At 44.4% G+C, this 12,566-nt stretch overlaps 1 protein-coding gene across 1 annotated transcript; it reads left to right on the top strand.

The window, feature by feature from the left end:
- Positions 1-1,414: 1,414 nt before the first annotated feature.
- On the top strand, positions 1,415-8,079 carry MRPL44 (mitochondrial ribosomal protein L44; the record flags this gene model as incomplete). The annotated part of the gene is made up of 4 exons (XM_084227827.1): positions 1,415-1,593; positions 3,230-3,698; positions 6,868-7,046; positions 7,896-8,079. 4 exons carry the CDS (start codon positions 1,415-1,417, stop codon positions 8,077-8,079), a joined length of 1,011 nt encoding a protein of 336 aa, XP_084083953.1.
- Between the last annotated feature and the right edge of the window lie 4,487 nt (positions 8,080-12,566).

Consider the following 12,566-nt stretch of genomic DNA (forward strand, 5'->3'; position numbering starts at 1 on the left):
GGGTCAAGCAGGTCTGACAAGGACAGAAATGAAAGCCTAGTGGTTAAGCCTAATTGAGAAAAGTACTTAGGGCAAACTAAAGTTTGGTCAAGGGAAGAAACTTTGTTAGATCCTGACATTGGAGATTCTTGAGCTAAGTAGTAACATGCTTGGGTTCTGTGTTCCAGGGAGATGAATGGAGCCATGACTAGGGAAGGCAGGATAGTGCAAGGCCAGTTTCCAGGCTGTTTATCATTGCCCGAGAGGAGGTAAGGAAAGCCATTGGGTAGCTGCTGTGGAAACAAAGTGAAAAATTGGCAACTGGACAAAAGGGAATGTTTGGAAATAGGAACAACTGAAGACATGGGGATCCAATGTGAGTGACTTCAGGGGATGCTGACGTCCTTTGCAAATACACAGATCATAGGGCGAGGTGCCCCTCTGGGCATCTGTATGTTCAGCAGATAACTTAAAATTGGGAAATTGGATAAAACCTTTGTGTATTAATAAAGAAATTTTTATTAACAACTTGGTAGGCAAGCAATACAATATGACAATATTGCTAAAAAGAGGAAGATTTTTAAAAGGACTTAATTCCACTGTTTCCGTTTTGGTGTATTTTTTCCAGATCCTATAAAAAAATCGGTTGGCTTCTAAAAAAAAAAATTCTTTAAGACAATTCATAGTCTAGCGCTCCCAAAAGGAAGGCTTTGGGTAATGTGCTGGGTAAATATTTGCTCATAAAAAGTGGCTAATATTGATGATCTGGAATTTAAAACTAAATATATATTGATAGAAGGGTTTCCTTTTTTTGAGAATTTGTTTTCTTTGAACTGAATGTGAAACGGTTTTTTAAAAAAGATTTATTTATTTATGCATACAGGTACTGGGGTACAGGCCAGAGGTACAGGAGGGTGAGAGGATTCACCAGAGACAGAGCAGGGAGCAGAACAGGCAGACTAACTGAAATACACTGCTGAGGGGAGCAGCGGGCGAGACAGGAGAAGTCTGCTGCGCCATGTGGATAGCTCCCTGGCCAGGGATCGAACTCGTGCTGCAGTCGCTACAGATAGCTCCATAGCTGGCGTCTTAACCCCTTGCGCCACCAGGGAGGCCCTGAAACAGGTTTTTTGCTTGGCTCCGAAAATAAAGTAAGGGACAGGGAAGCGATGGAGAGGGTAAAGAAACTCCTTGCAGGAACTTCTGGGTCCAAAAGTCCTCTCAAACCCCGCTCACCCAAAAATAATTGGGCAAGGATAGACTGCGCATGCCCGGCGAAACTCAGCGGCAGCCGCCCCGCCCCCCGCATGTTGACTCCGCCCCCTTCCTTCTGGCCCCGCCCCAGCGCCCGTCCGCCTCCTAATGTGGCCTCCCGGTGTAACCGCGAATCCCTGCCGACCACCTTCCTTCCGCTCTCCGCCCGGGGCCCGCTGCCATGGCGTCCGGGCTGCTGCGGCTGCTGTCGCGTGGGCCTCGCTGCCTCCTGGCTCCGGCCGCCCCCCGAGCCGCCCCGCCGGCGCGGGGAGTGAAGAAGGGGCTGCGCGCCGCCCTCCGCTTTCAGAAGGAGCTGGAGCGGTGGCGCCTGCTCCGGAACCCGCCGCCGCCGGTGCGCCGGTAGGAGCGGCCGGGAGGGTCGGGGGCGGGAGGGCGGCGGGAGCGGCTGTGGCCGTGGGGCCTGCCCGGCGGGGCGCGGGGTCCGGGGGGCGCGCTGCCGCCTGCTCGGGACGCCCTTGAGGCCTCTCCGCTGACAGGTGTTGAGATGGGGCGGCTGGGGGTGACCAGGTGGGGGCGCGGGGTGACCGGGTGTGGGCGCGGGGTGACCGGGTGTGGGCGCGGGGTGACCGAATGGGGGCGCGGGGTGACCGAATGGGGCGCGGGGTGACCGGGTGGGGGCGCGGGGTGACCGGGTGGGGGCGCGGGGTGACCGGGTGGGGGGCGCGGGGTGACCGGGTGGGGGGCGCGGGGTGACCGGGTGGGGGCGCGGGGTGACGGGTGGGGGTGCGGGGTGACCGAATGGGGCGCGGGGTGACCGGGTGTGGGTGCCGGGTGACCGAATGGGGGCGCGGGGTGACCGAAAGGGGCCGGGGGTGACCGAAAGGGGCCGGGGGTGACCGGGTAGCGCCCGTTTGGTGATGCCTGAGAATCGTTTGCGGTTTAGTGCAGGGAAAACCGCGTCGGTCTCCACCAGCACACGGCTGCTCCCCTGAGTCACACGGGACGACGGTTAAGTGTTCGCCCTGGTTAGTCTTGGCACAGCTGGAGAAGATGTGGTAGCAGGAGACGCGGATTTTTTATAGTTCCCAACTGCAAGGTGCTGTCCTTGGCAAAGGTCTTTTTGTATGTCTTGGACAGGCAGCCGTGACAGTACAGACAGAAGCTTCGCGCGCTCTTTGGATTCCGCTCAGGGGCATCTGAGGTCCATTCGTGTTACTGTTCAGCCGGTGGCACAGTGAACAATAAAGTTATTACACTTTTGGGAATTCGCTATGCATTTTGGTAGCTGTTCTGATAGTCCCCTCCAAATAAAAGCTGTTCCTGGTTTACACCTACCAGTAGGAATGTGTTCATATTCCTTTACTCTTGCAACACAAAATAATTATGTTCTCCCAGTAAGGGAAAAAAATAACATTAATTCACATTTCTTTGATGATTATGAGATTAGTCATCTTAGGCTTTATAGTTGAAACAAACTTTATGGATTATATCTAGGTCCCGTGGCTTTCAACCCAGATCTTTATACCTTGCTGCCCTTTTTAATGTAAAAGATTAATTTTTTTTTTTTTTTAAAACCTTTTAGTCTATTCTTGGGAAGGTTTATAAACTTTTAACCTACTTAGAATATTGGTACCAGATTATTTAGTTGCTGACTTAAGTGGCTATTTATAGAACTTAATAAAATAGAAAAGAAACATAGTAGTGTACTTATTATTTATGCCTGAATCTCCGAGAGCGTAATTTGTATTTCATTCGTAAATAGAAAGCATACGTAAAAAATAAGGTACCTGAAAGTGAGGAATAATAACAGTCCTCTGAGGTTGAAGAACAACTCCAATGTGGCCATTAATTCAAAGCAAAAATAAAGTGAGCCACGTATGTGGCAAAATACACTAGCAAATTAAAACCTGCATTAAAATAAAATTCATTTCCTTTAGATTACTAATAAAGTTGTGGGGCAATGAACAGATCTTACAACATGGTAACATCTTTTTCTCTTTACCTCCTCTTACTGTCTTCTGTTTGACCTTTTCAGTTCAGAGAAGCCCAACTGGGATTACCATGCCGAAATACAAGCATTTGGACATCGGTTGCAGGAAACATTTTCCTTAGATCTTCTCAAAAGGGCATTTGTTAATAGCTGCTATATTAAAAGTGAGGAGGCCAAGCGGCAAAAGCTTGGACTAGAGAAAGAAACTGTTCTTCTGAATCTGAAAGATAATCGTGAACTATCTGAACAAGGGACAGCTTTTTCACAAACTTGCCTCACACAGTTTTTCAAGGACGCATTCCCAGACTTACCCACCGAAGGCGTTCAAAGCCTAGTGGACTTTCTCATGGGTGAGGAAGTCGTGTGTCATGTGGCTAGAAATCTGGCCGTGGAGCAGTTAACGCTGAGTGCGGAATTTCCAGTCCCGCCACCGGTGTTGCAGCAGACCTTCTCGGCGGTGGTGGGGGCCCTGCTGCAGAGCAGTGGAGCTGAGAGGGCTGCGCTCTTCCTCCGGGTAGGTAACAGTGAAGCGCACCTGCCGGGCCAGGCGTGCAGTGGGTGGAAGGAAAATTTTGTTTATAATTCATTCCTTTATTAGATGACTGTTTTGCAGCCATCCTAGGCCTGGTAGGTTCACCATCAGTTCTAGCAATTTGAAGAATTTTGGAGCCCTTGGCATCATTTCACAGTTTTTAGTGATAATCGGGGGAAAGAAGCCAGCAGAGCCCCTTGCGAATCTCTAGACGCTCTTTCTTCTGGGCTGCCTCTGTTGTGGTCTGGCCTTCTAGTAGCTGCTCCTCGCTGAGTAATGCTACCCTTATATGCCTGACCTCTAGGCTCAGGTGTGCTCACTTGCACGTGCGCACACACCTATACTCAGGTGTCCGTAGTCAGTTATTCGTGCCCAGCCCCCATGTGCCCTCTACATTAGCAAGATCAAGGCCGCAGGTGATAGCCACAGAGGCCAATGGCGTAAAAGCCTGATGATCTTCATTTACAGTGACCTTGGAAGGTTATATGAATTTTTCTTATACCAAAACTGAGTAAATCCTAAAACTTTTTTATGGCAGTGTCTTAATTATTTCAGTTGTGTCTTACTGAGGACAACATCAGAAGTGAATATTGGATTGTAGGTTGTGGCTCAGAAGCACTGCAAGCCGTGGCTTGGCTTAACCTCCCCAGGGCCTAAACAGTACCTGCATGGGAGGTACTCACTCCATGTTTAAAGGAAGCATGAGGCCAGAGGACACTATTTGACAGGCCAGTGTAGGAGGGAGCTTCATGCCTAAGTGCCCCTGTTTTTATCTCCACATGACAAAATCTTGGATTTCTGAGTCCCCGTGATGTACACCTAATTCCTTGTTAGTTGGAAGCTTAGCCAATTAAAATACTTACATGATTGGTGTGACTTCCACCGTCCTTTCAGAACTTATTAACTGGGAGAATTTTCATACCTGCAATTAGAAAACAAGAACCTTTGATAAGTCTTAGATAATGGAGACTCCACACAATTATCTTTAAGTCAAAAAACCAGACTTCATTCAGACATTTGAATCTCCAGCCCTTTAAACCAGAATCCCTTGCTGTTGGAATCTGTTCATTTAGTTTTGATACGACTTTGATAATTTTGATGGAGATGTTAGCCAACACTCAGGCTCATTCACATACTCCAGTTTTCTTCCTTCCCCAGCTAGAGCCTGTAATTAGTGGGCTCCTGTCTGCCTCTGGAAAGCAGCTGTGTTAACTGAAGTGAGGCCTCAGGGAAAGAGGAGAGAACAGAGCGTTTTTTACTTGATTTTATGTCTTTAAGCTGCTTTGGTTCTTTGAGCTTGGTCAGCATTTAGAACAGACTCGAGTGGGCATTCTGTGGCTTGCTGAACGTTCAGACTGTGCTTTTGGCCTGAATATAAGCTACTTCCTCTCTTTTCAGCTTCTGAGTTCCTGGATAGGGTTTCTTTAAAAAATGAGGCCCTGTCTGTTCATTCCACATCAGGTCTCCTGGATTTTTGTCTCTTGAATGGCAGTTGCGGATGTCCCTCCTACAGGTAGCTTCTGCCAGCCTCTGCCTTTAAGCCAGGCGTGTGTGCTGGCTGCCACTGACTGCTTCTCTTGTCTTAGAACTACTTAAACAATTTTTGTCTGTCATCTGAGTCAAGAGCTTTGATGTCTCCCATTACTACCTCTCCAGTTGTCCTCTTCATTCTTTGCCTAATATTTATTGTCCACCGAGCTGTGGCACAAGAGCTGAAGAGGGAAGGGTCCTTACCTGCAGGGGATTGCCTCACAGCTCATGAGGCAGATGGAGTGGAATGGGGGAGTCCTCTCCCGGAGACGATAAAGGTGCAGAGTAAACTCAGGCAACAGCCAGCTCCAGAAGGTTTAGGGTGAGTTTTAAGTGAGGCTTTATTCTGGAAAAGACATTCCAGGAAGAAGCCTTGAGGGCCAGCCTGAGCTTAGGGAATTATAACTCATTTGTGTGGCCAGACCCTTGTATAGATGGGGAAGCCCCAGGAGGTGAGTCTGGCCCCTTAAAAGCCAGGGTGCTCACGCCCCTCAGAACCTGTGCTCTGAAGGTTTCCGCAGGAGCTTGTTGGGCTGCAGAGTCTCAGCATTGCCTCAGATACTAAATTGGAACCTCTGGGAGTGGGAATCTGCTTTAACTCACTCTCCAGCTGATACCTCTGCATCTATTTGAGGGATTTAAGCAGCACTATTCTTAGCCTTCTTTACCAATATGTGTTTATTGGTTTTTAAAGGCTTATGTGGAGACAGCCAGTTTTAGTGGGAGGGTCTCACAATCAGATGTGAAACATCAGTTCCTCACACTGCTTTCCAGTTCTGGGGAGATGAGATTGGAATAATAAGCCCACCCCCTATCGAAAGTTCTAGTAATAAACTAATAAGGCCAGGAGCCAATAGGAAAAACAAGGAAGCATAGGTAATTGCCTCAGAAAGATTTTTCTGTTTTCCTGCTAATAATGTCTTATGCATTACCATTGTTTTTCCTCATCCTACAATGAGTTACTATGAGCTGAAATAGACTCTGTTGCTGGTGGAAGTGTCATGAACTCAACTGTTGAACTGAGGGATCTTTTAGTTTCTCTCCTCCTGCCCCATTTTCCCAACCTGTTACATCCTCCAGGGGTTTGTTAACTAGACTTAATTGCAGTATATTGTAAAAATTAATGTTCCTGTGTTTTCTATATAACATACATACTTTTTTACTGACAAAATACATTTCTACTTTGAAAGTTCATAATTTGTGTCTGTTTTCTTAGTCTTAAAAATTGAAAGTATCAAGTCAAATAATTTTAAAGGGTAGTTAGTGTGAAATTATTTTTAAACAGCTTTTTAAAATCATGAACTTATACAATGAAGTACTATTATGTAGAGACTTCAAGTGCTTTTTTATAGGGGTTTCCACCCACCAAAAGTTATTACTGTTTATTCATTAATTTTTAAAACATTGGTCTTCTTACTGCTAGGAATGTCCTAAATTTTCAAATAGAATTTCACATTCAACTATGATTTTTGTAATAAAATTTATATAAAAAACTATAGGGAATGAAAATACTACATTTTTCTTTTCCCATTTTTTAATTTGTATTAAAAGTATACTTTGAATTATGGTCCTTATTTTCTTTATATCACTTTAAATGCCTGAATTGTGATTTCATATGCAGGACTTCTTAATTACTCAAATGACTGGAAAAGAGCTCTTTGAAATGTGGCAGATAATAAATCCCATGGGACTTCTGGTGGAAGAATTGAAGAAAAGGAAGATTTCAGCTCCTGAATCTAGACTTACTCGGCAGTCTGGAAGCACCACAGCTTTGCCTTTGTATTTTGTTGGCCTATACTGGTTAGTAACGTTTTTATCTTACCTTCCTACCATTTGTTAGAAGCCTTAAAAACTGACTTTTCACAATTCCTTAATAGACAGCTAATTGCATTAAAAAATTAAAAAAATAATCTTATCCCCACTGATTATCTGTGTACTGCTTCCTTTCCTGGTGCTCATTGTTAGGGGAAGGTGAGTGAGTTCTGGTTTGCTAATAGTAATGTTGGCCATCTGCTCACTGTAGAATGTTATGAAGTGCGTGTGAATAAGATTTTCTGTATAAAAATAAAAGTTCCGACAATGTGTTACAGGTTAACCCTGATTCACACTTGTAATGGCTTCTATTGAGCCTAGACTAGAGTGCTTAGTACCCATCAAAATGTATTCATCAACCCACATTGGAAGCTTTTTAGTTTTGTTAATTAAAAACTTGACCTGCTCCAAATTGATTTCAGGTGTATTAAAATGTTAACTATAAACTAAGATTACTAGATTAAAAATTAGGTAAATATTTTTCTAATTTTCTTACGATGTAGGACTTTATAGGTATACAAGCAATGGAAGGCATCATAAAGGAGAAAATGGATTGTGTTGTAAAACATTTCCATTATAGTTTTAATTAAGGCGCAGGGCACTCTGCCTACCACATTAACAAACCATAAACACATTCTTTACCAGCAGTTCACACACTGCTGGTAGAAGACAAAAATGGCACAGTATTTCTGGGAGTAATTTTGACAGCTTGCCAAGAATCTTTAAGATATTCATGTCCGTGGACTCAGTAGTTGTTTTGGGGTCTGCTTGAGTTGGGCGCTGTGTTCTGTGATGAATCACTGCACACTCTCAGACCACTTTTGATTTCCTTCCTAGTGATAAAAAGTTGATTGCAGAAGCACCTGGGGAAACTGTCCTGGTCGCAGAAGAAGAAGCTGCTCGAGTGGCACTTCGGAAACTGTATGGCTTTGCTGAGAACAGGCGGCCCTGGGACTATTCCAAACCCAAAGAGAATCTGAGAGCAAAGGAGACCATCACAGCTCAAGCTGCGGCCACCTGAGATGTGTGAGCAGAACAGGGAACGAAATGTCCCTGACGTTCACAGCTGGCGTTTCTGAAATTGTACTGGGTTCCTAAAATTAAACACTTACCCATCAGGCCACAGTTTGTTTGCCTTTTTCTTTTTAATTCCTGTTTGGTCAAAGTTTTTCAACATTTCTGAAGAAAATTTTTGTAAAATCCTTGATGTTATATTGTATATAACTTGTACAGTTAGGTGTACTTAATCCCCTCTAGCTTTGAGGGGTCGTTATTTGAATACATGCTGCCTGTGAACTTTGCTAAAATACTAATAAAAAAGTTACTCTTGTAACTGTTACATTGATCTTTAATTGGACTTATCCAAGTTGGTGAACTTAGCCTCTCTAATATTTTAGAAGAATAGTAACATTAAAACTTTTATTGTTTAGAAGTGAAAGATTAAGAAGAGACCGGTATTTACATGTCTCTGGCTTCTATCTAGATTTAAAATTCTGTGTACTAATAATTGAATGCTGGGATAGAGGACCTAACCGCATGGTGAACGCTGCTTACACGTATCATCATAACAAATAGTCATGACTTAGCTATCATCTCACTGACACCGTAGCAGAAAAAAGATCAGAGCTTTCTGGGTAGCAAAAGATGGAAAAATGCTCTCCAGCCACTCTCATCCAAGATCAGCAAATGGTCAGATCCTACGAGAATATTACTTTAGGCAAATATTTTCTTCAAAAGGTCTTTAGAAACTTCAGTTGCTGGCTCCTATTTGACCCATAAATAATACTGTGATGTGACCCCAAGTTTCTCCTCCTGAGGCAGCTTGCAGACCCTAAGTGACAATGTTGAAAGGCAGCTGTCTTTGCCCTTAGAGCCTAAACTGTTAAGTTGTAGATTTTAAAAGTACCCACTAAAATACAATGAGTGGAAGTGTAGAGACCAAATGATTAACATTTCCAGTTACATAAGAAGTAGCTGGAACTTGGAACTAACTACTGGGAGCTATTTTTCCTTCTGAGAATGAAAACTGCATAAATTTAATGTGTGAGCAAGACGAAGCCCTGGATATAAGGGTGTTAAATGGGCACTGTAACCACGAACACTCAGTGACTGGAGGGGCACTGTTGTTGTAGAGCAACCCCGATACAAAACGGGGTGCCTGACTGTTGGTCCTCACCCGCGCGCTTAAAAGGACTTATCAGGGCCTCCCCCGTGACGCAGCGGTTGAGCGCTGGGTTGCGAAGCTGCCCGCGGCCTCTGCGGCGCCGGTTCGATCCCCGGCTGCTCCCCGGCCACCGGAGGAGGGTCCCACATGGCGCGCAGACCTCTCCTGCCGCCCGCTGCTCCCCTCAGCAGTGTCCTTCGGTCCTTCTGCCTGCTCTGCTCCCCGCTCTGGCTCTGGTGAATTCTCTCACCCTCCCGTGCTTCTGACTGTACCCAGTGCATGTATAAACAAAACAAACAAATAAATAAAACATGCCTCTATTAAAAAAAAAAAAAGGACTTATCAATGCTCTACTGTAGGCACACGTGAAAGGTTCATAAAAGGTTTATTGACAAGGGAAGGGCAAATGAGGAAATGGACAGCTCAGGGAGAAAAGTGGGAGACAAAGTTTTAAATGAGTCCTACCCGATCCGCCGATCCCAAAATGGCGCTCTGAGAGCTGCCGCGAGCCAGGAGCCGTGAAACCAGGAGGCGAGCGATAGCGAGCCCCCCAAGGCCCACATGTTTGGTTTTTATATCCAACCTGGCTGCCCAACTCCACCCTCAGGTCCCAGCCACCTTCCCTTTGGTGGTGATGGGATTTGTCTTTCCCAATGTCTTGATGGCTTTAGTCTGGAGTGGGGGTGGCGTCTACAAAGCCTGTATGGGATTAGCTCAGGACATCATTTCCCCCTAACACTGTGACCAAGAGTGTTCAGTGACTGGAGGACCGGAGTTTTGACTAATATCTAATCCATGTTGAGAAGTCCTCATGACCATAAAAAAGTGGTGGGATAGAGAAGCACTGATTCTTGAACTTGGCTCCGGAGGAAGACATTAAAGTCATTTATCTTGAAATGTTAACATCTTTCCCCACCTCTTTCTTCAGTTCCTTATCCCAAAGTATAATTACATCAAAACTGGTTCCCTAGCCAAAAATCTAAGTTGATATTTACAAACCCAATGACATAATTCTTATTTTTTTTAAATACATCGTATGTTCTTATTATATGTGTAAGTAAAACTACTATCTCAAGGTGTTTTACGCGGTCATGAATAGAAACAAGTAAGGGTTGCTTTTGTGGTCAGCAGTGTATAGACTTTGGCCACAAGGTGGTGCTGTAATCATGCAAAGGGCACGATAGAAAATGCTGTTATCCAGGCGAGATCCTGATTAGGGCCTGGGATTACAATGGAACACGGCTTCTAGGTCCTGACAGCTCCAGCATTCTGTGCATGTATCTGCAGAAACTAGCTCACTCTCTCCTCAGGACAGAATTAATTATTTTTTATTTTTAATAGAGGCATGTTTTATTTGTTTGTTTGTTTTGTTTATACAAGCACTGGGTACAGTCAGAAGCGCGGGAGGGTGAGAGAATTCACCAGAGCCAGAGCAGGGAGCAGAGCAGGCAGAAGGACCGAGGTACACTGCTGAGGGGAGCAGCGGGCGGCAGGAGAGGTCTGCGCGCCATGTGGGACCCTCTCCGGTGGCCGGGGAGCAGCCGGGTATCGAACTGGCGCCGCAGAGGCCGCGGGCAGCTTCCCAACCCAGCGCTCAACCACTGCGCCACCGGGGAGGCCCCTCAGGACAGAATTCATTATGAACAATTCACCTCCGATGCCAAGATATGGGATGTTTGAGCTCTTTTATATTTACCAGAAAGAGTTGCAGGGCTGCTGTAGAAAAAACTTTTGAAGACTTTTTATTGGCCCCTTATTACTATTCCTTTCTCCTATTTATAGGATGGAGAAATATACTGCTGAGGCAAGGAAATCTTAGTGTCCTCTAAAATTAGGGAGTGTAATATTTATAGCTAAACATGCAAATGTGGATATACAACTAATATTTATCTCTGTAGCCCCTACTACTTGGTACCCAGTAGGTAACTGAATGAATAACTGGAGTGCATAATTTTCCAATTACTACTAGTTGTATTCCTATTTTAAACTATTCAAAACAATGTAGCTGAATAGGATCAGAAATCTGGAAAGCCACTAACACTGGCTCTAGACTACCACATTTGCCAGAGAGCACAAAGGGCCTGAGGTTTCCTTTCAGAATAGTTTTTTGACACTCTTAAATGAGGAAAACAATCTTCCCTACCCTGCTTCTCCTGTGGTTAACCAAAGCAGCCATATTTACTAGTTGCAAACAGCAGAACTCAGCCCCTGACAAAAATTATGAGTGGTGAGGGGGTGGGATGTTGAGTGTGATTTGAATGTGGAGTTAAATAGTGTGAAGCAAAGCTCATGGGTTAAAGAAAGCATGCTATCAAGTTCTGATAAGCAATGCTTTAAACCCTTCTTGGTTTAGATTAAGACTACCCAAATATTTAGGAAATGTGTGTATGTGTGTGGGGGGGAACAGGCAAACCAAAAAGGGTAACATTAGGAGTAAGTTCTCCAAGAAACAAAATTAAAAAAAACCCTTGTCATCTCAAAAAACAAACCCTCCAGCCTGTCACCAAAAACGAAACACACCCACTGCCCACTCATTCCCAAAGTGTACTATTGGGTTATAGGGACAGTCATGATGCATTTTTGCTTGAAAAACACAGAAAAATACCTTATGGCTTTTCCGACAACCCAGCAGTACTCTTCAACTTCTTTCCGTGCTTGCTATAGAATCTCTACCTTTGCAGCACTAGCACTCACCTGAGGAGCCAACCCTGAGGTTAGAGGTGGACTGGGATCCCGGAAGAGTTCCTCCTTTGAATGAGCTACCAGCTGAGAAGTGTTGCGGTAGGCTCAGTCTGATTGCCAGGTTTAAAGGAAAACGGCAGGAGAGGCCAGGGGTTTTGAGGTTTCTATTTAACTAAGGGCTAGAAGAGGCAGAAGTCTTTGAAAAGGTTCCTATATTTCAAGTAGCAGAGAACTGGCACGGTTGTTTTCTTGTTTTTTTTTTTTTTTTTACTACTCATAACACTTTATTTTTACTTTGTACAAAATACAAAAATGCAAATCCAAGAGTACAGACCAGTAGTGACAGGCACACCGCACGACAGCAAACTTTGTCTAGCAAGACATTAGTTTTTTAAACTTTATTTTAGTGGATACATGCATTATATAAAACAGCAACAACCATAAAAACACCAAGAGGCTAGAGATTCAGCTATTTCTACCCCCCAAATAATGCTTACTATTATCAAGACTTTGGATGGAACAAAAAAAAGAATTTAAATGGCCAATAACTTTTCATAAAAAAGTAAAAGCTAGCATAAAATGTCTTTTTTTCTCGTTACACTGATTAAATTTCTTCTGAAAAGCTACACATATAAACAAAACAAAACTCCTGAACTGGACAG

This window comes from Talpa europaea (assembly GCF_964194135.1).
Source record: "Talpa europaea genome assembly, chromosome: 1".
In the NCBI taxonomy this organism is placed as follows: Eukaryota; Metazoa; Chordata; class Mammalia; order Eulipotyphla; family Talpidae; genus Talpa; species Talpa europaea.